Source organism: Populus euphratica, unplaced genomic scaffold (assembly GCF_000495115.2).
Source record: "Populus euphratica unplaced genomic scaffold, PopEup_1.0 scaffold1.1, whole genome shotgun sequence".
Classification (NCBI taxonomy): Eukaryota; Viridiplantae; Streptophyta; class Magnoliopsida; order Malpighiales; family Salicaceae; genus Populus; species Populus euphratica.
This window is the reverse complement of record NW_011499845.1, coordinates 8,461,110-8,487,837: the sequence shown is the minus strand read 5'-3', so window position 1 is coordinate 8,487,837 and position 26,728 is coordinate 8,461,110. Positions and strand designations below refer to the sequence as shown.

Here is a 26,728-nt window from a genome sequence, read left to right as displayed (position 1 = left end):
CTCCTCTCTTGCCCCATCGGCTATATAGCAGCCTACCAAACCACTGTCAGATACATTAATTATTTATCATTACAAAGCTAGTTATTCCATCTTCAACTCACTCGTAGTGATATCTCTTGCTGAGCGTTGCCTCTAGCATTAGAATAGCTTTCACAGTTTAGATATTTATTAAGTTTCTTAATCACAGATCGAGTGATAAACATTGTTCTAAGTGATGGCCACATCAACAGTCATGCAGACCGTCCTCGCAACTCCAGCGGCTAGTAGTCTGGTGAAAAACCGGTCTCGAGTGAGCAACTTTTTTTCTGCTACGTATGTGCCGCTACGTGGCAGTGCTAGCAAACGGGTGCAGTGCAAGGCCGAGCTGGTGAGTAATTTGGAATCCATCTTGACTTCCTTTGTATATAAATTAGGTAATGGTTCTTAGGATAGTGTTAACAATTGATTCAATTTGCAGGATGACCAGAAGATGTCAGCAGAGCCAAGTTCTACTCCTAAGCCAAAGGTACAGGATTAATTATACGACATGAATTATTTCGGAAATGTTTAATTTTAACAATTTAAGTTGAGCATGGACTTTGTGATTGCATTTATATATACGTTCTAATGTAAACGCACGCATGATGATGATTAACAGGTCAGCACAAAATTCGCTGATTTGTTGGCATTTAGCGGACCCGCACCAGAGAGGATCAATGGCAGACTTGCCATGATAGGCTTTGTCGCTGCAATGGCAGTGGAACTGTCCAAGGGCCAAGACCTTTTTTCTCAGATATCTAACGGTGGAGTCTCGTGGTTCGTCGGAACAAGTATTCTGCTCTCTGTCGCGTCTTTGATCCCACTATTCAAAGGGGTCAGAGCGGAATCCAAGTCAGAGGGCGTCATGACATCTGATGCTGAGATGTGGAACGGTAGATTTGCCATGTTGGGTTTGGTTGCGTTGGCCTGCACCGAGTACGTCTCGGGTGGAACCCTTTTGTAGTTTCTATTTTATGTATTATTCAAGCCATAGATGTTAACATGGATACTTGAATCAATGTAACTTCTGTAGCGAGATATGTAAGATCTGTTAAAACAGTTAAGGTAAAACATAAAACAAAAGGTTAAATTTTCAATCATCTATTTTGTACCTAGTGGTAACTTAAATACATAAAAATATATATAAAAAGTATATGCCGGTTTACTTGAAAAATTAATTCTACTTTTAATAAATAATTTTACATAAATATTATTTAAAATCGTCTTTCAAATTTATAAAAGATAATTATAAGTATCGAGAGTTTATCAAATACAAAATAAAAATGATAGATATAATACATCTTAGTAAAAATATCTGTTATCTGCAAGGAATAAGAAATAAAAAACAAAATAATATAGTCATGCTTGAAATAAAGACGAGTAAGATAATAATCAATTTTAATATACGTTATTTGTTTATGAAAAATTGAATTGTGTGCAATCTGAATAGAACTTTGATTGTTACAATATAAAAGAGTAAGATGAAAAAAGAAAACTTTCATATCAGCAAGTAACCAACGTAACTAAACAATCTCTTTTCATAATAAATATCATGACATGATATTCTACTTCAGTAAATAATTGAGAAACAATAGATTGTTTCTTGAACAATAGGTTGTTTCTTGCTCTTTCAAGAAATAAAAAATACACTTAAAAAGATACAAGACCCGATAATAGATTTGTGATCGGTAGGATCACTACTATGATCAGCATCAGATTATGCATGCAGATCCAAAAAGAGGTGGATGAAAGTAAAACACTCTAAAATTATACCATGAAGATATCGCAAAATACAAAAAACAACTGCCTAGTGAACAGTAGTAGGAGAAGCAACAAACTGACTAACAATATAAACATCATATGTTATATTTTGATGAGCAATGGTAAGATATACCAAGCTCCCAATACTAGTACGGAATAAAGTAGGATCTATCAGAAGTAAACCATCATAAGAAGGGTACCTTGCGTTAACCTTAATAGGACTATCTACAATCTTGTTATTAGTAAGTTTAGCTCGCTCAAGAATATCTGCAATATATTTTGATTAAGAAAAAAGATAACCTCAAGGTGAGTATGATACCTTAATACCCATAAAATATCGAAGATAACCTAAATCCTCTATTTCAAATCATCTAGCTAGCTCTCTCTTCAAAACTAAAATATCATCAATGTCATCACCAATAATAATTATGTCATCAACATATAAAGACAAAATGATACGGTCGACATCAATATACTTAATAAAAAGAACAGAATCATAACTACTAGAAACAAAGTCAAGAGATGAGATCACAATAAAAAATCTCTCAAACGAAGCACAAGGTTATAATGCTTTTTTAAGCTTACAAACATATTCAGAGTGATATAAAATACTAGAAGGGGGTGTCATATAAACTTCTTCTTAAAGATCTTCATTCAATAATACATTTTTAACATCAAGTTGAGAAATATATCACTGATGAATCGAAACTACGATAATAAGATTATGAATAGTAGTCATTTTCGCAACATGAAAAAATGTGTCCTCATGGTCCATACCATATTGTTGAGAGTATCCTTTTGCAACCAGCCTAGCTTTGTATCACTCAATAGACCATCAAAATTAGTCTTAATCTTATACACCCAACGACAACCAACAACACTCTTACTAGGAGGTAGAGGAACCAGATCCTAAGTATCTGTCTTATGCAAAATAGAAAGTTTTTCATCTATAATTTGCTGCCAAAAAGGTTCATGAATTGTCTTTTTATAAGAAAAAGGCTCAAAAAGATAATGAATAGAAGTTAAAAGAAAGTAAATGATGAAGAATAATAAGAATAAGCAAAATCTAGTAGTTTCATGGACTTACGAATATGAATGGACTGATTTAAAGGTGAATCTATAATCTCAGATGAAGCTTGAGTGGCGGTAAATGACAATGGAACTTCAGTTGTGCTAGAGAATAAAATATCAGTATCTATAGAGTTATAAGTTCAAATTGATAGAATATGGAGAGAGGTATTATTATCAGAATCCTTAGAAAAGGGGTCTATAATAATAAGATCAGGTTTAGTCATGCTATGAGTAATGCATGGAATAGAAAAGAAAGGTACATGCTCAAGAAAAATAAAATGACGAGACATATAAAGTTTTTAAGTTATTAAATCAAAATAATGATACCCCATTTTACCTTCGTCATAACTTAGAAAGACATGAATAACGAATTAAAAGGATAACTTACTACATTTTACATAAGGACGAAGAATAAAATAAGTATAATTAAAAACTCTAAATAAAGAATAATCAGAGACATAACCATATAATTTTTTAAAAAAATATAAACCCGAACTGTGAGAAGATGGAATTGTATTAATTGAACTTACAGTAGTAAGAACAACTTCTCCCCAAAACTCACTAGGAACAAAAGCAGACAATAAGAGACAACGAGCAGTTTCTACAATATGTCTATGTCTTCTTTTAACAATATCATTTTGCTCAGGATTATCTGTACATGAAGTTTGGTGGATGATTCCATCAAAGGCAAGCAATTGATGAAATTTACTAGAAGTGCATTCCCCACCCAAATCACACCTAAAACATTTGATCACAATAGAATGTTGAGTTTTGATAAGAGTTCAAAAAGCTGCATATATCTCAAAGAATTCAGAACGATATTTCATTAAATAAACCCAATAGTAACGAGTATGATCATGAATAAAAGAAACATAATATCAAGACCCTTCTTTTGTGGTAATAAGAGAAGGTCCCTATACATCAGAATGAATCAAGTTAAACGGTAAGGAAGAAACAAAAATACTTCGATTAAAAGGTAAAACAAAAAATTTTACCAGTTTATATCCACTACAATTAGAAATGTCACAAGTTTTTAAATTTTCTAAAGCTTATATGGATGCTAAAAATCTTAAAAAAGAAGATGAAACATGTCCTAGATGAGAATGCCATAAATAAAAACTAAAAGATGAAGGACTTAAACGAAAAGAAGGTAAATCAACAGTAGTACTGGCAACAACGGGAACTGAGACTTTTAACACATCTAAAATGTATAGTCCATTCTCTCTACGACTTGTCTCAATCAACTTTTGAGATTGCAAATCCTATATATAACAAAAAAAGAGGAAAAAATGACTAAATAATCACTAGAACCACATATTTGACCGGTAGGAACAAGAATCAATTTGAGATTTGAAATAAGATAGACATTATAAAGAGACAAGTGAGATGTGATGATAGAAGCAACACCAGCTAAGGACTTGTGAGTGTCATCAGCAATCATAATAGGAATGGAAGGCAAAGAGAAAACAAATGTAAAAGATGAAGAATCTGAAGACATATAATTTGAAGTACCAGAATCTAAAACTCATTCAGAATGTGACATATCTAAGAAATTATGAGGCAACTGACTTATGAAAGAAGAAGCGGGTTTTGTTTATGGTTGCAAGGAGATAAACTTTTGGAATTGCTCAAGCAAAATACTAGGATTGTTAATAAAGCATGAAGAAGTTACTATTGCAGTATTGTGGTGTGGTGGTTTATAACCCTAAGATCATTTCTGAGCATTAGATTATGATTTGCTGTCAAGTTTTCAAGTTTGATTATACTATCTCAACTTAGAACACTGAGTTGTTCAATGACCTTTCTACTTACAGAAAATGCACACTTTGAAGCCAATCCTTGTGTAAGGCTTTTGGTGGTGATTGGAGACTTGCTTAAAAGATACTGCTAGTATAGAAAAATTCGAAGCAGAAAAAATATCCTTTTTAGAATATGATTGAAGATGTATTTCTCCAACCAATAATTTACTGACAATCAAGTCAACAGAAGGAAATGGAGAACGATGTAGTATTGAACCTCTAAGTCCTTTGTAATCACTGTGAAGTGCTGTTAAAAATTGTACCAATCATTGTTGCTCTTTACGCTTAATATAAGCACTGCATACCTTTAATTATACCAATTCTGTAAGAGCCAACTGATCCCAAAAATCTGTCATGGCAGAATAGAACTCCTAAATACTCATATTCTTCTTGTAAAGAACTCGAACGTCATTCTCTAATTGATACTACTTTGAAAATTTTGATTATATGAATAACCTTTGTAGATGATACAAAACCTCCTTTATTGTCTCATACTTTGCCAACTGCATATCTTTGTAGATGATACAAAACCTCCTTTATTGTCTCATACTTTGCCAACTGCATATCTATGAAATGCTCAATGAAGTTGTTGATCCAAGTAATGATCTTTACATTGTTTGCTTCTTATGTATCTATTAAAGTTGTATCTCTTTCCTCGATATTTTTGGGTACTATATAAGTTCCACTGACATATCTTTTTACCTTTATTTTTTTTATTATAATAACTCCAATATGAATAGTTCTTCCCATCCAACCTCATACTCACAAACTAAAGCAAATAATCTCTTTCAATAGCTATAATCAATAATCGCAGAGAACCAGAATGTAAAAGCAGTGAAAAATAAAATATCAAATTGTAGAAACTGAACAAAGATTGCAGAAAATGAACAAAATATCTTCTTGAAAATTTACGATTATGCCAAAGCATAAAACAATTTAGCAAAAGCTGAACGCAAATACCAAATTAAAAAAACTGAAGGGAAGATGAAATACCAAAATAATTGCAGAAACTGAATAAAAATATCAAATTGCAGAAGCTGAAAGGAAGACAAAATACCAAATTTTGCAAAAGAAAAAGATAAAGTTGGATCCGCAAAAGCTATATTTGAGATTAAACCTCGTTTCATAAAACCAGCTCTGATATTATGTTCAAACAATTAAGATCAAACACAAAAATAAGGCTTAAATTCTTGATGATCTGTTTATTACGAGTGCTTGGTGTTAACCTAAATATATATAAAAAAATATATAGATTAAACTGAAATTTTTATTATACCCTTAATAAATAAATCTACATAAATATTATTTAATAATATAATTTTTCAATCATATATATATATATATATATAAATTACAAATAATACTTCTTAGATTTTGCATCTCCTTCTTGATGTTATGCTAGCTAGGAACATGCCAAGATTGAAAGCCATCGGCGCATCAATAGGATGATATTTGAGACTTCTAACGAATCATGGGTCTTTCTTGCAGCGACCGATTACAAATGTTTGACCAATTACCCTTAATGAAAATGGTAGATTGAAATCCATTACCCATCCAGTTTAGGCCATTTAAAATCGCTTTTTTTTTTTTTAAAAAAAAAAGAGAGTTTATTTAGGAGGATATATTATACCGCACCCGCTACAGGCCAAACAGAACTCTTTCATTGAAGCTAACAAAGAGAGAAATATGTAGGAGGAAGATAAATCAAAATAAAGTCTAAAATTATCAATCCCTTCGAAGCTAATAAAGAGTAGTTAACTGCTCATAACAACGTAATTACAAAAACCAGGCACGCAAGCAAACAAGCATTTCAGCAGGTAGCTGTCTACGCAAACCTCCTTGTGTTGTTTTCAGTTTTATTACTTGATTAGGAAAGACTCTGTCTGCATCAGCTTAGTAAGAACGAAGCAGCCAATTAAAACCTCTAAATTTGTTGGTGTGGTAGTTAGTTTTATCACTCTATTTTTTCTTCATTTTTTTGGATTTTGATTCACCTAGTGGATTTCACTGAAGATTGATCTCACACTTGCCAAATTAGGTAGTCAATTGGTAACAAATTTATGGATTGGAGACCAAAGCTCGATCCACTAAAAAGAGCAAAGAGCATGTGACCTAAATTTTTAAAACATGAAGTAGGCATAATTATAATGTATTGCTATACAAAACATATACCCAACATACCAAGTCTATTGTCTAGCTTTCTCTTCTAACACTAGTATACTGCCTCAACTCTCTAAGGATATATTTAAGATTATGGTGTTGGCGACGGTTTTATTCACTTTCATGCTTCATTATTGTTTTCCTTCCATGGACAATATGAGCTAAAATTATTTCTAGATCAAAACCAACTTTAATCACAATCAACAAAAACCTAACAACTAAATAGTGGCTAAAATTTGAAAAACAAATGCTAAAAAAAACACATTATCTAGCTAAAATTTTAATTTTGAAGAGGTAATTTTAATTCAAAACAATCTATCAAACCGTAACAAATAAGAAATCCAATAAAAACCTCAATATCATTGGACACAAATTCAAGCTCGGTAGAAAAAAGAAAACCAGACCTAAAAGCAAAAAAGTGTTCCATCATATAAAACCGAGTCACTGACTTACTAGCCCCAAAGCAATCAATGATTTTAATGTAATTTGACCTAATGGCTAATCTAAAATTATGCCCAGCTTGAGCTCGGCTAAAAGATTTATCAATGTTCCATTTAGGTGATGACACTCTAGTAATAGTTCAAGCAAGCCAAATAATCATTCAAGGATTGAATAACCCTGTCTAAAGATGGCTTTGAAAGGGTCAAGATGAAAAGAAACTCAGTTCGACTGACTGAGTTGATTTGTGAGTTTATGGCCTTTGTCTCTGTTTTTATGGGTCGACTCAGTATCTGGTTCTCATAATTGGGTTCTCTTCTATTTCTCGGGTATCTGGTTCTCATAATTGGGTTCTCTTCTATTTCTTGGATGTCAGGATTCGGGAGAAGTTAAAGTGAATTGACGATTTCTTGAGAGAAAAATAATGATAAATACTTTGTAAAATAATTCCATGGGACATTAATGGAATTGAAATCCATGGAATTGGAATTATAAGAATTGGAGTCAGGTGACAGGGGAGTTGATGAAAGGAGAAAAAGAATTTTTAAGTAAAGCAAAGCAATATACGGTTTGTGATGTTCATCATAGAATTTTTAAAGAAAGCAAAGCAATATTATAGGTATTTTAGTCACCAACCCTAAATCCGTTGCATGTAAGACAATTAAAATAAGGTTTAATCTTGAATTAAATGAGTTTGTTCTAGCCAGTCTAAAAGAAGGTTCACGATATTGTTTAGTTGTTTATATGATATAATAAATACAAGGTTAATTTGATCATTTCCATCAATTTAAAATTTTTAATTGATGGAAAATATTTTATCTAATTCATAAAATAATAAAAATAAAGTGTAAAATTAAATAAACTATAGAATTGTCAGGATTATTTTCTCTTTAAAAAATGCTTTTACATAAAATATATGCATTGTGCTGTAAATCACAAACTTACTTTTACTTAAAATTTTATGAAACTTATAATTTTAATTATTAAGTATTTATAACATAAAATAAAAATATAAAAAAAAAGAATCATAAGTAATGTTGTTAAATCATGAGTTGACTTATAAAATCATATAATTTTACATGTAAAACTAAAAACTTGAAAGCTTATAAAATTAAATTTGACGTGATAAACTAAGTTAAAATCAATAAATTCAGATCAATTTTACATGTTTGAAAAAAATATAACATTAATTTACTCCCATTTGCTCTTTTTCAACCCTAGCACCAACCCATGCTTCCACTCTCTTTCTCTCTCTCTCAAAACACCTTGTTTTTTTCACTTTACTTCATCTTCCTTTTATTGTCTCCTTTTGTGCTCTCTGTTTTGACATAAATCATGTTAGTTTTCTTAAATTTCTTGTTATAACATTGTCTCTTTCTCCTTCTCTATTAGCAACGACAGCAAGCATGATCCTTTGATTATTGTTTGAATAATACTGATAACATCATATTAGATAGAACAAAATTCCCTTCTATATTAGCAAATTAATTGGGTTTGATTTTCCATTCCTATCATTTTCTCCCCAGCTTTATACTCGCCACCTATTTGTTTAATTTACTGGCCGAAAACGCTACATCTAAATTGTTCTCCACAAAGTAAAATATATCTTCTTGTTTAATGCAATCAATGCAGTAAACTATAAAGATTGTTTTTAATAAATGGACTTGTGGAAATCTAATGTAGAAGCAACTCCCACCGAGAGTCATAACCATGACCAATAGAAAGCATAAATTGTTTTGGATTTTGTCGCAACTTTGTGAAGTGGTCAATTGATTACAAATGATAGTCTAGGCTTTTTTAAAATTCAGAATCCATGAGGGGAAAGAAATTAGGTAGAAGGTCACATAAAAATGCAATTAGATTCACAGTTATCATCTTAAATTTGAAACATGTAATTAATTAATTATTGAATAATTTTCTTTAATGCAACATTATAAAGATGTTATAAAGATGCTATCTTGTAGCCTTCTGAAAAAAATAAGGTCCTCCCTTGCAATGACAATAAAATACCTTCAAAATAACAATCAAAATATTTATCTATTTATTTTAAATATTAATGCCATTTCTCTCTTTCTTCTTGTGTTGAGTTTTGTGTTTTGATTAAACATAAGATGCATTATTTTGTGTTCCTTTTTTTTTTCTCATGAGAAGTTTTAATAGGAAATAAATCTATAATCAAATCAAATACATGGAGAGAGATGTGAATAAAAATTTGATATCCCTCTATTTTAGCTAACAAATAAAGTAATTAATGCAAAAATTTAAAGGAGTTGAGGGTTTGCACATGATTTTTATCAAGTTTTTTATTGAGTTGCAATGTAAAGTAAATGTTTGGAATTTTAATTATAGAGTTGATTTAAATTGATTATTAAATTGCAAGATATATAGCATTTAAAAAAATTGCTAGTGGTAATAAAGTTGACGTGAGATGATAATATAATATAGATATTAATAAGAATTCAAAAAAAAATTAGTATAATTATTGTTAAAAAAATTTAATTAAAATATTTATTATTTAAAATATAATTTAGCTTGTACTTGAAAAGATGTTGATACTAGAAGATATAAGAAAAATGCTTTTGAATGTTTCGGTAATAAATCAATAATTAATTGAGAATAAAAAAACGTTTTTCAATATATCAACGATGAAGATAAGAAGGGAATTAAATTAGCTTAGTTGACAGAAGAAAGAGAGCAACATTGAAATCACCAATCACATGTTAAAAAAAGGATATTTAAGAAAAAACATGTCGACAAATTGCAAAAATTTTATACATTAGTACGATTTAATTTAGCTGTGTTATTTTGAACGTGTCCAATTAATGCGGTGAAATCGTGGCTGAGTCCAGTTCGATTACTATGCCGTGGTCGCTGCTCAGCTGAAAAACCCAGAAGAACATTGGCCTCGGATTCTCAAATGGGGTGGGGTTCCACTAGTGACTGTGAGGAGGCCACGTAACCCACTTGATATAGATATAGATGACGTGGTAGTAAAATGCTCTCTCCTCTCTTCCCCCGTCGGCTATATAACAGCCTACCAAACCATCGTCAGATTCATTAATTATCATTACAAAGCAAGTAGCTCCAGCTTCAACTCACTGCTAGTGATATTTCTTACGAACGTTGACTCTAGCATTAGAATAGCTTTCAAAGTTTAGATATTGATTAAGTTTCTTAATCACAGCTCGAGCGATAAACATTTTTCCAAGTGATGGCCACATCAACAGTCATGCAGACCGTCCTTGCGTCTCCAGTACCTAGTAGCCTGGTGAAAAACCGGTCTGGAGTGAGCAACTTGTTTTCTGCTACGTATGTGCCACGACTACGTGGCAGTGCTAGCAAACGGGTGCAGTGCCAGGCCAAGCTGGTGAGTTTGGAATCTATTTCGACTTCCTTTGTTTATAGTTTAGGTGATGGTTCTTAGGATTGTGTTAACATTTGATTCAATTTGCAGGATGACCAGAAGAAGTCAGCAGGGCTAAGTTCTACTCCTAAGCCAAAGGTACAGGATTAATTATACGGCATGGGTTATTTCGGAAATGTTTAATTTTAACAATTTAAGTTGAGCATGGACTTTGTGATTGCATTTATGCTTACACTTCTAATGTAACCGCACGCATGACTACGATTAACAGGTCAGCACAAAATTCGCTGATTTGTTGGCATTTAGCGGACCCGCACCAGAGAGGATCAATGGCAGGCTTGCCATGATAGGCTTTGTCGCTGCAATGGCAGTGGAACTGTCCAAGGGCCAAGACCTTTTTTCTCAGATATCTAACGGTGGAGTCTCGTGGTTCGTCGGAACAAGTATTCTGCTCTCTGTCGCGTCTTTGATCCCACTGTTCAAAGGGATCAGCGCGGAATCCAAGTCAGAGGGCGTCATGACATCTGATGCTGAGATGTGGAACGGTAGATTTGCCATGTTGGGTTTGGTTGCGTTGGCCTGCACCGAGTACGTCTCGGGTGGAACCCTTCTGTAGTTTCTGTTTTGTGTATTATTCAAGCCATATATGTTATAACATGGATACTTGAATCAATGTAATTTCAGTTGCAAAATATGTAAGATAAATTTTCAATCATATATATAAATTACAAATAATACTTCTGTAGATTTTGCTTCTCCTTCTTTATGTTATGCTAGCTAGGAACATGCCAAGATTGAAAGCCGTCGGTGCACTAATAGGAAGATATTCAGACTTCTAACGAATCACGGATCTTCCTTGCAGCGACCGATTACAAATGTTTGACCAACTACACTTGATGAAAATGGTAGATTGAAATGCAATGCCCATCCAGTTCAGGCCATTTAAAATCGCTTTTTTTCTTTCTTTTTTTTTAAAAAGGTTTATTTAGGAGATATATTAATTGTCATTTCCTTCGAAGCCAATAAAGAGTAGTAGAGCATTTGCATGTATACATCCAATCTAACAAAAACACTAGTATAACTTAAACCATAGAAATCACTCTCGTCATGGAGGTAAAAGATCAAGACATTTGCATGCCAAGAGTATCAAACAGAGATGCAAATGGCAATCTAACACGTGACCCACTGTGCGCCTTCCCCTCGATATCCATACGATCAACTGAAAGCATGGCACTACTCTGTAATATGGCAAAAACATAAAACATATCAAAGCAATTTGAGAAAATATTATTGAGTAAAATCATCAATTGATGACATTTCAAATAATATTAAGTTTTTTAATATGAAAATATATAAAAACTAAAACAATAATTAAAAAAATTTTATTTGATATTATTTGATTTAAAAAATAAAAAATCATCTGCTCATCCTGAAGCATACTCAATTTTATATTTTACTTTTATTTTCTTGAAAAATATAGAAAACATCCTGAACTTATAAGTTCATGACACTTTATATACCATTAAGAAAAAATAAAAATAAAATAATATTTACAAACTTACCATTGTATTTTAATTAATGACTAAAGAATCCATAATGTATCAAATGAATAAAAATGAAACCAAACGTTACTCTCATGAATTCTTTAACTACTTAATAGCCATTATAAGAAAAATACGAGGGGATTTCATAAACTTGCCTACAAAATCTAATCAGTTCATTTTTATTTTTCCAAATTATTATGAAGCTCTTCCATTCCATAAAATTCACAATGCAAATCTTGGATCCCTTAACGAACCACAAACATTTTGGAAATTTAGGTTTATTAACATCAATGCTACATTATTGTTTTTCTTTCATGGACAACATAAGCTAAAATTAATTCTAAATCAAAACCAATCATTTTAATCACAATAAAAAAGAACCTAACAACCAAATAGTGCCTGAAATATAAAAAAATATATATAAAAAAAAACACCTTATCTAGCTAGAATTCTAATTTTGAAGAGAGAATTTTGATTTTGAACGATCTATCATACCATAACAAATTGGTAATCCAATAAGAGCTTCAATATCATTAGACACAAATTCAAACTTGATGGAAAAAGAAAATTTAAGTATTATAAAAATACAAAGAGAGAAAGCAAAAGCATGATCTTGATTTAGAGATCAAAATGTCTAAATGCATGACAAATGCCTCCTTTTATAAACCAAAATTGAAAACTATTTATTTAATGACTAATTGATGAGTGGGTGGTCAACTCTTGACTTAGTGACAATCCTTATCTTCTCTTGTCTACCCAAAACATCATTGATAACGTCAAAATTAGAACCATTTAAAAACATGAAAGTTGTTGAAAATTATCTTAGCTTTTCAGGAAAAAAAATGAAGGTCATTTAGATTTCTAATACTCTAGATATGGGTCAAACACTAAACAGTGTTCGGGTTGCAGGACAGATTCAGACTTTTTCATTGTTGCTACAATTTGGACTTGAAAATAGCCTTTTTGAATCTTGAGCTCCTATGAAAGTTGTAGGTCTATGTCTTACCTTTCCATCCATATAAAATAGACCTAAATCCGAGATCTACAGCTCCAGATATGACCCAATTACCAAACAGTGTTTCAGTTTGGACTGTACCAGCATCTCTTTTCTAAGTTTGGCCATCTCTTTATCCTTTCAATTTCAATTCTTAAACTTATCAATTAATCCTTTTATTTATGTGATAGGCCTGCATTTAAAATGAATATTTACCACAAATTAAAGGCATCTTATATTATTAGATATATTATTATAAAACATGTTTTAGTTGAGTTATTGATACTTCAAGTGCAAAATGATGATATAAAACCTTGATAAAAATATACTTTTAAGTACTAATCACTTTTCTTGACAAAACAAATCCTTCTTTTTGCTCTCTCCTTTTCCTCTGTCTTTTTCTCTATTTTTTTCATCCTTTTTGTTTCTTCTTCTCTACTCTGTATCCTTTTTTTCTCTCTATCACGTTCCAGTGAAGGTTTTTTTTCTTCTATCTCCTAGTATCAAAGAAAAGCCCCTTTTCTTTCTCCTTATTTTGCCTGCGTCTCTCCACTCTTTTCTCTCCCATTTAGGTTAACAAATGCAATGCATATATAGTCTATACACAGCTCTTATTGGAAACAAATATTACATTAATTTTAGGGTGTAATCTCGAGTGATCAAATAAAGCAAAATAGGAGACTAGAATATTCTGATTAATTCTTTGATCTCAGTAATTACTTTCCATATTAACACATCATACTAGCCATCTATGTTAAGAATAAAATCTCGGCTATTAGATGATGGTGGGGTTCCTCTCTTCATGTCATTTTGTAGCTAACATAGAGGAGGCGCAAAATGGTTTCCTTTGCTAGTGTTTTCTTATAGCTGCAATTCTGGCATGACAAAAAGAGGGGGTTGTCTTGCACATGCCAATTAATAGAGGAGAAATTCAAAAGAAAAACCAGCAAGAATGGTTGTGTAGAAAGAAAAAAAAGAGTTGCAAACGTGGAAGGGGTTGTTCTCAAAATGACAATGAACAATATTATGCTAATTAAATCCAATGGGGTTGTTTTATTCTGCCAAGTTCCAAATGGTGGTGTTTTTGTTTTTTTGTTAGAGTGAGATATATGAAGGTAAAGAAACGACACTGGTTTTGTGAAAAGAAACAAAATAAAATCCAGTGCGACAGCCAAGTAACAGACATTATTGTGATATTTTCTGATCCAATCCTTGTTTTTTTAATTCCTCTAACGAGATTGATTCACTTTCCAAAGTTTGAAATTTGTCTTTAATTAATCCAATAAATCCTTAAAAAATCGAGTCCCTCAAATCAAGACCTAAAAAACTTGAGTTGGAATCTTTCTTGTGACAGGATTCTTTGTTTTTCCACTAGATGATCAAATGAGAATATCTTGAACTTATGATATCGTAATTAAGTGATACAAAAACCTAAATTCATCTACCCATATCGATCTTCAATTTCCATGAAGGGTTCAAAGTGGGATCAAATCTTTTTGAAGAACAAAATTGCAACAAGACTCGGCTGGAAACCTTCTCATTGCAGGATTCCCTGCTTTCTTATTAGATATTCAAATGGGAATATCTTAAGCATTTTACTAAAATCAGGAGATTCAAAAACCTAAATGCATCTACACGTACTGGTCTATAACTTTCATGAAGGATTCAAAATGAGATAAATTTGTTTTGAAGAACAGAATCTGGTCATAACCTGGCTGGTCAAAACAGATCTCCAGATCTGATTTCAGAAAAATAATAATGTCAAACATCCCAATCCAACTGAGAATCTATCATAAGAACAGTGAGCCTTAAGATCCAATAAAGGTGTAGGTTAATTTTTTGACATGACATGAGTGACAGAATAAAGTTAGGATGATTAGATATTTTATGAAACCAAGTCAGAATCAAAGCCTAAGTTGGAACAAGAAATTACAACAGTAGCAGAATCAATTTTTAGTGCAAATTCTGAGGGATTTATCCAACCTTAAAGACCAGATAAAGAAAGAACAAATTTAGCTTTATAAAGACTTCTAACCAATCTAAAAAAACTAATGATTTTGACAATAAAAGGGGAGGCTAAAAAAGGTTTGAAAAACATTTATTTCTTCTCTATTTTTGTCAATATTCCACCAAACATGAGTTAAACTCTTGTATTCGGTTCAAAAAAGGTACACACCATCTCCAGCATGTGGAGCCCAAAAATAAGTAACAACAAAGGTCACATAAAAATGCAATTAGATTCAAGCTTGTCATCTTAAATTTGAAACATATAATTAATTAATAATTGAATAATTCTCTTTAATGCAACGTTATGGAGATGCTATCTTATAGTCTTCTAAAGAAATTAGGTCCTCCCTTACAATGACAATGAAATGCCTTCAAAATAACAATTAAAATATTTATTTTTTATTTTAAATGTTAATGTTACTTCTCTCTTTGTTCTTGCTCTTGAGTTTTGTGTTTTAATTAAACATAAGATGCAATTTTTATAATTTTTTATTATTGTTTTTTTTCTCTTTAGAAGTTTCAATGGGAAATAAATCTATAATCAATTCAAATACATGGAGAGAGATTTTAATAAAAAATTGATATTCCTTTATTTTAGCTGGCAAATCTATATAATACAGGTTGTAAATTGGCATTAGACAATAGAGTAATTGATGGTAAATGGTCTGTCAAAATTTAAAAGGAATCGTTTCTTGAAAATAACAAAGTAAATGAGTTGATCTATCCAAAAAATAGAGAAATCAATGTGAATAAAATAAAATAAAAATTAGGGGTTTGCACATGATTTTTATCGAGTTTCTTATTGAGTTATAATATGAAGTAAATATTTCAAATTTTAATTATAGAATTGATTTAAATTGATTTTTGAACAGCAAAATACATGATATTTAAAAAAGCTATTAATAGCAATAGACTTGACATAAAATGATAACATAGTATAAATATTGACAAGAATTCAAAAATAACATAGTATAAATATTGACAAGAATTCAAGAAAAGTTCATTGCAAATATATTATCAAAAAATTTTCAGTTGAGACATTTACTATTTGAAAGATTATTTGGCTTCCTTTAAAAAAGATATTGATTCATGCCAATAATTACCGGAAACTACAAAAAACATACTTTTAATTGTTTTGGTGAGAAATCAATAAGCAATGAGAAGAAAATAAAGAATCTCTAATATAAGTGATAAAGATAAAGATGAAAGGAATAAAATTAGCTTACTGGACAGAGAAAAGAGAACTGTAGGAGTATAGATACACAAACTATAATCAATCACCTTTTAAAAAACAATATCCCGGAGAAAAAACATGTCGAGAAATTATAAAAAGAATTTATATTACTGCGATTACTGTGTTATTTTGAACGTGTCAAATTATTGAGGTAAAATCGTGGCTGAGTCCAGTTCGATTACTATGCCGTGGTCGCTGCTCTGCTGAAAAACCTAGAAGAACATTGGCCTCGGATTCTCAAATGGGGTGGGGTTCCACTAGTGACTGTGAGGAGGCCACGTAACCCTCTTGACCATGTGAGGACAGCCGAACCCACGTGATCCAATCAGCTTTTTAAATAGATATAGATGACGTGGTAGTAAAATGCCCTCTCCTCTCTTCCCCCGTCGGCTATATAACAGCCTACCAAACCATTGTCAGATTCATTAATTATCATTACAAAGCATGTAGCTCCAGCTTCAACTCACTGCTAGAGATATTTCTTACGAACGTTGACTTACTAGCCCCAAAGCAATCAATGATTTTAATTCAATTTGCAGGATGACCAGAAGAAGTCAGCAGGGCTAAGTTCTACTCCTAAGCCAAAGGTACAGGATTAATTATACGGCATGAGTTATTTCGGAAATGTTTAATTTTAACAATTTAAGTTGAGCATGGACTTTGTGATTGCATTTATATATACGTTCTAATGTAAACGCACGCATGATGATGATTAACAGGTCAGCACAAAATTCGCTGATTTGTTGGCATTTAGCGGACCCGCACCAGAGAGGATCAATGGCAGGCTTGCCATGATAGGCTTTGTCGCTGCAATGGCAGTGGAACTGTCCAAGGGCCAAGACCTTTTTTCTCAGATATCTAACGGTGGAGTCTCGTGGTTCGTCGGAACAAGTATTCTGCTCTCTGTCGCGTCTTTGATCCCACTGTTCAAAGGGATCAGCGCGGAATCCAAGTCAGAGGGCGTCATGACATCTGATGCTGAGATGTGGAACGGTAGATTTGCCATGTTGGGTTTGGTTGCGTTGGCCTGCACCGAGTACGTCTCGGGTGGAACCCTTCTGTAGTTTCGATTTTGTGTATTATTCAAGCCATTTATGTTATAACATGGATACTTGAATCAATGTAATTTCAGCTGCAAATATGTAAGATAAATTTTCAATCATATATATAAATTACAAATAATACTTCTGTAGATTTTGCTTCTCCTTCTTTATGTTATGCTAGCTAGGAACATGCCAAGATTGAAAGCCGTCGGTGCACTAATAGGAAGATATTCAGACTTCTAACGAATCACGGATCTTCCTTGCAGCGACCGATTACAAATGTTTGACCAACTACACTCGATGAAAATGGTAGATTGAAATGCAATGCCCATCATACCAAGTACAGCTAGAATTTTAATTGTGAACAGAGAATTTTGATTTTGAACTATCTATCATACCATAACAAATTGGTAATCCAATAAGCGCTTCAATATCATTAGACATAAATTCAAACATGATAGAAAAAAAAAAATATTATAAAAATATAAAAAGAGAAAGCAAAAACATGATCTCGATCTAGAGATCAAAATGTCTAAATGCATAGTAAATGCCTCCTTTTATAAACCAAAATTAGAAACTATTTATTTGATAACTAATTGATGAGCGGGTGACCAACTCTTGACTTAGTAACAATCTTTATTTTCTCTTATCTGCTCAAAACATCATTAATAACATTAGAATTGAAATCATTTGAAAACATGAAAGTTGTAGGAAATTGTCTCAGCTTTCCAAGAAAAAAAATGAAGGTTATTTAGATTTCTAGAACTCTAGATATGGGTCAAACACTGAACAGTATTCGGGCTGTAGGACAGATTCGGACTTTTTCATTGTTACTATAATTTGGACTTGAAAATAGCCTTTTTGAATCTTGAGCTCCTATAAAAGTTGTAAGTCTATATCTTACCTTTCCATCCATATAAAGTAGACCTAAATCCAAGATCTACAGCTCCAGATATGACCCAATTACCAAACAGTGTTCCGGTTTGGATTGTACCAGTATCTCTTTTCTAAGTTTGGTCATCTCTTTGTCTTTTCAATTTCAGTTCTTAAACTTATCAATTAATCCTTTCATTTATGTGATAGGCCTGCATTTAAAATGAATATTTACCATAAATTAAAGGCATCTTATATTATTAGATATGTTATTATAAAACATACTTTAGTTGAGTTATTGATACTTCAATTGCAAAATGATGATATAAAACCTTGATAAAAATGTACTTTTAAGTACTAATCACTTTCCTTGACAAAAAAAAATCCTTCTTTTTGCTCTCTCTTTTTTCTCTGTCTTTTTCTCTATTTTTTTCATCCTTTTTGTTTCTTCTTCTCTACTCTGTATCCTTTTTTTCTCTCTATCACGTTCCAATGAAGGTTTTTTTTCTTCTGTCTTCCAGTATCAAAGAAAAGCCCCTTTTCTTTCTCCTTGTTTTGCCTGCGTCTCTCCACTCTTTTCTCTCCCATTTAGGTTAGCAAAAACAATCCATATATAGTCTATACATAGCTCTTATTGGAAACAAATATTACATTAATTTTAGGGTGTAATCTCGAGTGATCAAATAAAGAAAAATAGGAAACTAGAATATTTTGATTGATTTTGTGATCTCAATAATTACTTTTCATATTAACACATCATCTCAGTCATCCATGTTAGGAATAAAATCTCAACTATTAGATGATGGTGGGTTCCTCTCTTCATGTCATTTTACAACTATCACATAGGAGGCGCAAAATGGTTTCCTTTGATAGCGTTTTCTTGTAGCTGCAATTCTGGTATGACAAAAGGAAGGGGTTGTCTTGCACATGCCAATTAACAGAGGAGAAATTAAAAAGAAAAACCAACAAGAATGGTTGTGTAGAAAAAAAAAAGAGTTACAGACGTGGAAGGGGTTGTTCTCAAAATGACAATGAACAATATCATGCTAATTAAATCCAATGGGGCTGTTTTATTCTGCCAAGTTCCAAATGGTAGTGTTTTTGTTTTTTTGTTAGAGTGGGATATATGAAGGTAAAGAAACGACATTGGTTTTGTGAAAAGAAACAAAATAAAATTCAGCGCGACAGCCAAGTAACAAACATTATTGTGATATTTTTTGATCCAATCCTTGTTTTTTTAATTCCTCTAACAAGATTGATTCACTTTTCAAGGTTTTAAATTTGTCTTTAATTAATCCAATAAATCCTTAAAACATTAAATCGGGTCCCTCAAATCAAGACCTAAAAAACTTGAGTTGGAATCCTTCTTGCGGCAGGATTCTTTGCTTTTCCACTAGATGTTCAAACGAGAATATCTTAAGCTTATAATATCATAATTAGGTAATACAAAAACCTAAATTCATCTACCCATATCGGTCTTTAATTTTCATGAAGGGTTCAAAGTGGGATCAAATCTTTTTGAAGAATAGAATTGCAACAAGACTAGGCTGGAAACCTTCTCATTGTAGGATTCCCTGCTTTCTCATTAGATATTCAGATGAAAATATCTTGAGCTTTTGATACTAAAATCAGGAGATTCAAAAACCTAAATTCATCTACGCGTACTTATCTATAACTTTCATGAAGGATTTAAAATGAGATAAATTTGTTTTGAAGAACAGAATCTGGCCATAACCTAGCTAGTCAAAAGAGATCTCTAGATCTGATTTCGAAAAAATGATAATGTCAAGCATCCCAATCTAACTGAGAATCTATCATAAGAACAGTAAGCCTTAGGATCCAATAAAGGTGTAGATTAATTCTTTAGCACGGCATGAGTGACATAATAGAGTTAGGATGATTAGATATTACATGAAACCAAGTTAGAATCAAAGTCTAAGTTGGAACAAAAAATTACGATAGCAGCAGAATCAGTTTTTTAGTGCAAATTCTAAGGAATTTATCCAACCTTAAAGATCAGATAAAGAAAGAACAAATTTAGCATTATGAAGACTTCTAACTAGTCTAAAAAAACTAATGATTTTGACAGCAAAATGAGAGGCTAAAATAGGCAGAAAACAACTGAAACAAGGTTTGAAAAACATTTATTTCTTCTCTACTTTTGTCAATATTCCACCAAACATAAGTTAAACTCCTGCATTCGGTTCAAAAGAGGTACACATCATTTCCAGCACGTGGAGCCCAAAAATAAGTAACAACAAAGGTCACATAAAAATGCAATTAAATTCAACCTTGTCATCTTAAATTTGAAACATATAATTAATTAATAATTGAATAATTCTCTTTAATGAAACGTTATGGAGATATTATCTTGTAGTCTTCTAAAGAAATTAGGTCCTCCTTTACAATGACAATGAAATGCCTTCAGAATAACAATTAAAATATTTATTTTTTATTTTAAATGTTAATGTTACTTCTCTCTCTCTCTCTTACTTTTGAGTTTTGTGTTTTGATTAAACATAAGATGCATTTTTTATGATTTCTTATTATTGTTTTTTTCTCTTTAGAAGTGTCAATGGGAAATAAATCTATAATCAATTCAAATGCATGGAGAGAGATGTTAATAAACATTTGATATTCCTTTATTTTAGCGGACAAATCTATATAATACAAGTTGTAAATTGGCATTAGATAATAGAGTAATTGATGTTAAATGGCCTGCTAAAATTTAAAAGGAATCATTTCTTAAAAATGACAAAGTAAGTGAGTTGATTTATCCAAAAAATAGAACAATCAATGTAAATAAAATAAAAAAAGTTAGGGGTTTGCACATGATTTTTATCGAGTTTCTTATTGAGTTGCAATGTGAAGTAAATGTTTCAAATCTTAATTATAGAATTGATTTAAATTGATATTTGAACAGCAAGATACATGGCATTTAAAAATGCTATTAGTAGCAATGGACTTTAACATGAAATGATAACATAATATAAATATTGATAAGAATTCAAGAATTGTTCCGTGCAAATATTATCAGAAAATTTCCACTCGAGACATTTACTATTTGAAAAATTATTTGACTTGCATTAAAAAAGATATTGATTCATGCCAATAATTACCAGAAAATATAAAAAATACACTTTTAATTGTTTTGGTGAGAAATCAATAAGCAATAAGAAGAAAAGAAAGAATCTCTAATATAAGTGATAAAGATAAAGATGAAAGGAATAAAATTAGCTTACTGGACAGAGAAAAGAGAACTGTAGGAGTATAGATACACAAACTATAATCAATCACCTTTTAAAAAACAATATCCCGGAGAAAAAACATGTCGAGAAATTATAAAAAGAATTTATATTACTGCGATTACTGTGTTATTTTGAACGTGTCAAATTATTGAGGTAAAATCGTGGCTGAGTCCAGTTCGATTACTATGCCGTGGTCGCTGCTCTGCTGAAAAACCTAGAAGAACATTGGCCTCGGATTCTCAAATGGGGTGGGGTTCCACTAGTGACTGTGAGGAGGCCACGTAACCCTCTTGACCATGTGAGGACAGCCGAACCCACGTGATCCAATCAGCTTTTTAAATAGATATAGATGACGTGGTAGTAAAATGCCCTCTCCTCTCTTCCCCCGTCGGCTATATAACAGCCTACCAAACCATTGTCAGATTCATTAATTATCATTACAAAGCAAGTAGCTCCAGCTTCAACTCACTGCTAGTGATATTTCTTACGAACGTTGACTCTAGCATTAGAATAGCTTTCACAGTTTAGATATTGATTAAGTTTCTTAATCACAGCTCGAGCGATAAACATTTTTCCAAGTGATGGCCACATCAACAGTCATGCAGACCGTCCTTGCAACTCCAGTACCTAGTAGCCTGGTGAAAAACCGGTCTGGAGTGAGCAACTTGTTTTCTGCTACGTATGTGCCACGACTACGTGGCAGTGCTAGCAAACGGGTGCAGTGCCAGGCCAAGCTGGTGAGTTTGGAATCTATTTCGACTTCCTTTGTGTATATATTTTAAGTGATGGTTCTTGGGATTGTGTTAACATTTGATTCAATTTGCAGGATGACCAGAAGAAGTCAGCAGGGCTAAGTTCTACTCCTAAGCCAAAGGTACAGGATTAATTATACGGCATGAGTTATTTCGGAAATGTTTAATTTTAACAATTTAAGTTGAGCATGGACTTTGTGATTGCATTTATATATACGTTCTAATGTAAACGCACGCATGATGATGATTAACAGGTCAGCACAAAATTCGCTGATTTGTTGGCATTTAGCGGACCCGCACCAGAGAGGATCAATGGCAGGCTTGCCATGATAGGCTTTGTCGCTGCAATGGCAGTGGAACTGTCCAAGGGCCAAGACCTTTTTTCTCAGATATCTAACGGTGGAGTCTCGTGGTTCGTCGGAACAAGTATTCTGCTCTCTGTCGCGTCTTTGATCCCACTGTTCAAAGGGATCAGCGCGGAATCCAAGTCAGAGGGCGTCATGACATCTGATGCTGAGATGTGGAACGGTAGATTTGCCATGTTGGGTTTGGTTGCGTTGGCCTGCACCGAGTACGTCTCGGGTGGAACCCTTCTGTAGTTTCTGTTTTGTGTATTATTCAAGCCATATATGTTATAACATGGATACTTGAATCAATGTAATTTCAGTTGCAAAACATGTAAGATAAATTTTCAATCATATATATAAATTACAAATAATACTTCTGTAGATTTTGCTTCTCCTTCTTTATGTTATGCTAGCTAGGAACATGCCAAGATTGAAAGCCGTCGGTGCACTAATAGGAAGATATTCAGACTTCTAACGAATCACGGATCTTCCTTGCAGCGACCGATTACAAATGTTTGACCAACTACACTTGATGAAAATGGTAGATTGAAATGCAATGCCCATCCAGTTCAGGCCATTTAAAATCGCTTTTTTTCTTTTTTAAAAAAAAAAAGTTTATTTAGGAGTTATATTAATCATACCGCACCCGCGACAGAGAAACCAGAACTCTTTCTTCGAAGCCAACAAAGAGAGAAATATTGAGGAAGAGAAATCAAAATAAAGTCTAAAATTATCACTTTTTTGAAGCCAACAAAGAGTAGTAGAGCATTAGCATGTATACATCCAATCTAACAAAAACACAGTATAACTTAAACCATAGAAATCACTCTCGTCATGGAGGTAAAAGATCAAGACATTTACATGCCAAGAGTATCAAACAGAGATACAAATGGCAATCTCACACGTGACCCACTGTGCGCCTTCCCCTCGATATCTACACGATCAACTGAAAGCATGGCACTACTCTGAAATATGGCAAAAACATATAACATATCAAAGCAACTTGAGAAAAAAAAAATTGCAAAAAGAACTCACATTGCATTTTCTAAGGCTTTGCAGTAAGGAAAGTCAGAGAAGTGTGTTTTTCCTTTAGAAAGAGAATCTGCAGTTGCATTTTCATTGCTTCGGTCTGTCATGGACTCATCACCAACAACACACTTAAGAAAATAATTAAGTATAAACAACCCATGAAGACGGCAGTCTGCCAATGGATTTCTTGAGCCTTCACCAGTTGAACTGACCAAATAATTGAATGGCAATAAAACAAAAGTGGCTGCAAAGCAAATATATAATATCAACAAAAGCATTGATGGTAAACAAAAGCTAAAAAAGGTCACTGAGTTTCTAATAGTATCTTTGAAAGGGAATCCATGGGTTAAGAAAAAAATATATGAAAGCTAACAAAAATATATGAATCGAATTAAGAAAGAAGTTTTGGAGAAATATATGCTCCGCTTTAGATGAAGGAGAAAATCACAATGCATTAACACTAATACCCTCATTCGTAGTCTGGTAAATATGACCCAAACTTGAAAGCATAAGGCAGGCAATGCGAACGAGACAAAATGAGAAAGAGTGAATAGATATTAGAAAATTCCACATAGCAGTCCTATGTGGTTCAAGCCTTTTTTAGGCGAGAAAACTGACTAGTTCAAGCCTATTTAAATAAAAGGAAGCTCTAATAAGAACATCATACGAGCTGCAGAAACGGCTCTTTGTAAAACTCCAGGCGGCCTCCCGCCAGAAAATACTGGATAAGATGCACTGTTAAATGGGATACAAGGCTGCACTATATAATTAAGTAACAATCTCCCAACAACCAAATTAACCAAGAACTTTCCAGCAAATTATGGAAGACGTCCATAAAAAGAATGCAAGACCTAAACAATTCTGAACTTAGAACAAGAAATAAAGCCAAAGGTCATCCACTAACCTGAACCATGGCTGCATCAATAAAAGGTTCGTGTCACTTGGTCCAGGAGATTGTCAGCACAGAAGTTGGGCTGACATTGCAATAAGCATGAAATTGAGCTACTCGTGATGTAGAAGGTATGTGTTTGAACTTGGAACAAAAATAACGCATTTTAGAAGATCAAATTGCACAAAATCTTAATATAAGGAGCATGGTGAGAAATCCATGGTGTATCTTACTTCAACAGAGCCAATGAAGTTAAGTACACTATGCATGACAAGATTTTCGATGTTTTGATCTACACATGTAAGAAATTCAGCATACGTACAATGATTTACTTGTACTGGAAAGCATAAAGCATAGCTGTCAAACAAACACTTCAATAGAACTGAAAGCAGAGAGTCTAAAGTACACAATTGGCATTCTTGGGGCTTGAATAAATATATTTTATCAGCAAACACTAAGATCTGTCCTGAAATTATTCCTTGAAAGTCCAAAAGTTCAAATCTAACCTTCTTTTGACCTCCTTTCCATAATTAATCTGCTGTTTGAGGATTTGTAGCCAACCACAAAGGCGTGAGTTCAGCGATTCTTCATCTAAATGTTTGAACTTGTTTAAACTTTCAGAAACTTCTATGACAATTACATTTCTTTGCATAGCCTTAATCCAAATCTAGTTTGCAATTATAGCATAAAACTGTAGTTTATTGGTACCCATTTCGCCATTAGATTTTTTTCCTAAGAAGAAAAGATGGTCAAACTACGCCGATTCGATAACAATAGTAAAAGAGAACAGGTTAAACACTTAAATGTTGCAGACTATGGATGCTTTGAAACAAAACTACACCCTGACATTCAATTTGCACTACTTACCAAATAACAAAAATGAAATACCTGTGTTGAAATCATTAGGTGCTAGTTCGCTTACATTCAATGACAAATACAACTCCCCGATGCTATTATTGCTTTGAGCATTTTCAATTAAATACTTCAAAAAAAACAGATGAAATGTAAACTGCATTAACAGCTTTGGCATAAACCTCCGAAGGTGCAGCAGAATTCGAAGCACACTCTTGCAACCACTATGATAAGTGAATCAAAATCTTCTTCAGATGCCTAGTATAACAATCATTTTGTGCTGCACAAAAAAAAAGTAAAAAATACATAATTTCTATAATTATAGTTCCAATAAACAGAGAATCGAATGCAGTAAAAAATGATGAAGATGAAAAAGAGAGAGAGAGCATGGTTAGTGTGCGAATAAAGTAACAATTAAAGCAAATGCAGATTATATAATGCAGGATAAGACGTTAATGAACGGAGGGGGAGGTTTCGTGATAGATTGACCGAAGAGCTTGCAGGCTTCATGAAGAGAACCTATAGAAAACGTCTTCTCACCGAGAAATGAACCGATTAAATACTCGGCCGTGCACTGAGGGCAAGCGCCGGAGAGGCGAGGCGTTGAAGGCACCGCTCCCATTGGAATACTTCAGTCGGTTGTTTTTAGAGAGCGGGGTCAACATTGGTTAAAAGGCGAGTCGGGCCCCTTAGTTGGCATCGCAGAGGTAGAGGCGGAGACCGAGAGAGTGTTGCTGTGGGGTCAACTTTCTTTTTTCTTTTTTTTTTCATTGTTTTTGAAGCTGTATTTTATTACAATTTATTTTTTAAAAAATATTTTTTAAAATTATTTTAATATACTAATATCAAAAATAAATTTTAAAAAATAAAATAAATATTTTTTAATATATTTTTAAATTAAAAACAACACTATTTCACCTCATTATCATCTTCTAACACTCAAATGATACTTTCTGTTGCGATGCCAGCACATAGGATGCTATTTCATATTTGATATTTTTATTCTCCTTTTTTGTTTATTGATGATATTAACTACAGGATTGAATAATTAATTCTTTTAGTAGAGCTTTAACTGAATTACATAATGGGATTTTTAGAACGTTGACGGGTTAGAGTTTTCATAAAGTCACTTGTGATGATCCAAAGGAATATTTGGACTCTCAAGAAATGGATCTAAACTGTGTTTTACAAGTGGCTTATCTTTAAATAATGGAAAAGACCTGGGATATTGGCTGTAAGTTTAATGATTTAATTATATTTAGTTGCAGTGGAGTTAATTATGACCTTAATCAAATTCCTTAGCGT

General features: G+C 32.6%; 5 protein-coding genes and 1 long non-coding RNA gene across 15 annotated transcripts; 4 read left to right on the top strand and 2 right to left on the bottom strand.

Moving 5' to 3' along the window:
- Positions 1-83: 83 nt before the first annotated feature.
- On the top strand, positions 84-1,054 carry LOC105127534 (early light-induced protein 2, chloroplastic-like). Its single transcript, XM_011028879.1, has 3 exons — positions 84-367; positions 458-505; positions 638-1,054. Exons 1-3 carry the CDS (start codon positions 215-217, stop codon positions 980-982), a joined length of 546 nt encoding a protein of 181 aa, XP_011027181.1. The 5' UTR covers positions 84-214; the 3' UTR covers positions 983-1,054.
- LOC105127553 (uncharacterized) lies at positions 1,001-11,373 on the bottom strand. The gene is made up of 2 exons (XR_842654.1): positions 11,286-11,373; positions 1,001-1,038 (listed from the first exon to the last, which is right to left on the bottom strand). It is a non-coding gene; the product is annotated as an uncharacterized LOC105127553 (long non-coding RNA).
- On the top strand, positions 10,324-11,327 carry LOC105127543 (early light-induced protein 1, chloroplastic-like). The gene is made up of 3 exons (XM_011028891.1): positions 10,324-10,614; positions 10,702-10,749; positions 10,883-11,327. Exons 1-3 carry the CDS (start codon positions 10,459-10,461, stop codon positions 11,225-11,227), a joined length of 549 nt encoding a protein of 182 aa, XP_011027193.1. The 5' UTR covers positions 10,324-10,458; the 3' UTR covers positions 11,228-11,327.
- Positions 11,374-16,923: 5,550 nt separating the features above from the next.
- LOC105128326 (early light-induced protein 1, chloroplastic-like) lies at positions 16,924-17,483 on the top strand (the record flags this gene model as incomplete). The annotated part of the gene is made up of 2 exons (XM_011029942.1): positions 16,924-16,977; positions 17,110-17,483. Coding segments are annotated over 2 exons (399 nt in total), but the record flags the coding sequence as incomplete, so codon positions are not given.
- Positions 17,484-21,973: 4,490 nt separating this feature from the next.
- On the top strand, positions 21,974-23,034 carry LOC105127515 (early light-induced protein 1, chloroplastic-like). Its single transcript, XM_011028856.1, has 3 exons — positions 21,974-22,291; positions 22,381-22,428; positions 22,561-23,034. The coding sequence occupies exons 1-3, from the start codon at positions 22,136-22,138 to the stop codon at positions 22,903-22,905; spliced, it is 549 nt and encodes a 182-aa protein (XP_011027158.1). The 5' UTR covers positions 21,974-22,135; the 3' UTR covers positions 22,906-23,034.
- Positions 23,035-23,353: 319 nt separating this feature from the next.
- LOC105127486 (uncharacterized) lies at positions 23,354-26,156 on the bottom strand. 10 transcript variants are annotated; one of them, XR_842644.1, is made up of 4 exons: positions 25,913-26,156; positions 25,606-25,703; positions 24,587-24,656; positions 23,354-23,926 (listed from the first exon to the last, which is right to left on the bottom strand). XR_842644.1 is itself a non-coding variant. In XM_011028810.1 (3 exons), exons 1-3 carry the CDS (start codon positions 26,043-26,045, stop codon positions 23,588-23,590), a joined length of 402 nt encoding a protein of 133 aa, XP_011027112.1. In that variant the 5' UTR covers positions 26,046-26,156; the 3' UTR covers positions 23,354-23,587. The 10 variants fall into 10 exon arrangements, 1 of the variants encoding a protein (XP_011027112.1); XR_842648.1 differs by lacking the exon at positions 23,354-23,926 and adding an exon at positions 24,800-24,863 and having other exon boundaries at positions 24,642-24,715; positions 25,460-25,703; XR_842647.1 differs by lacking the exon at positions 24,587-24,656 and having other exon boundaries at positions 25,460-25,703.
- Positions 26,157-26,728: the final 572 nt, after the last annotated feature.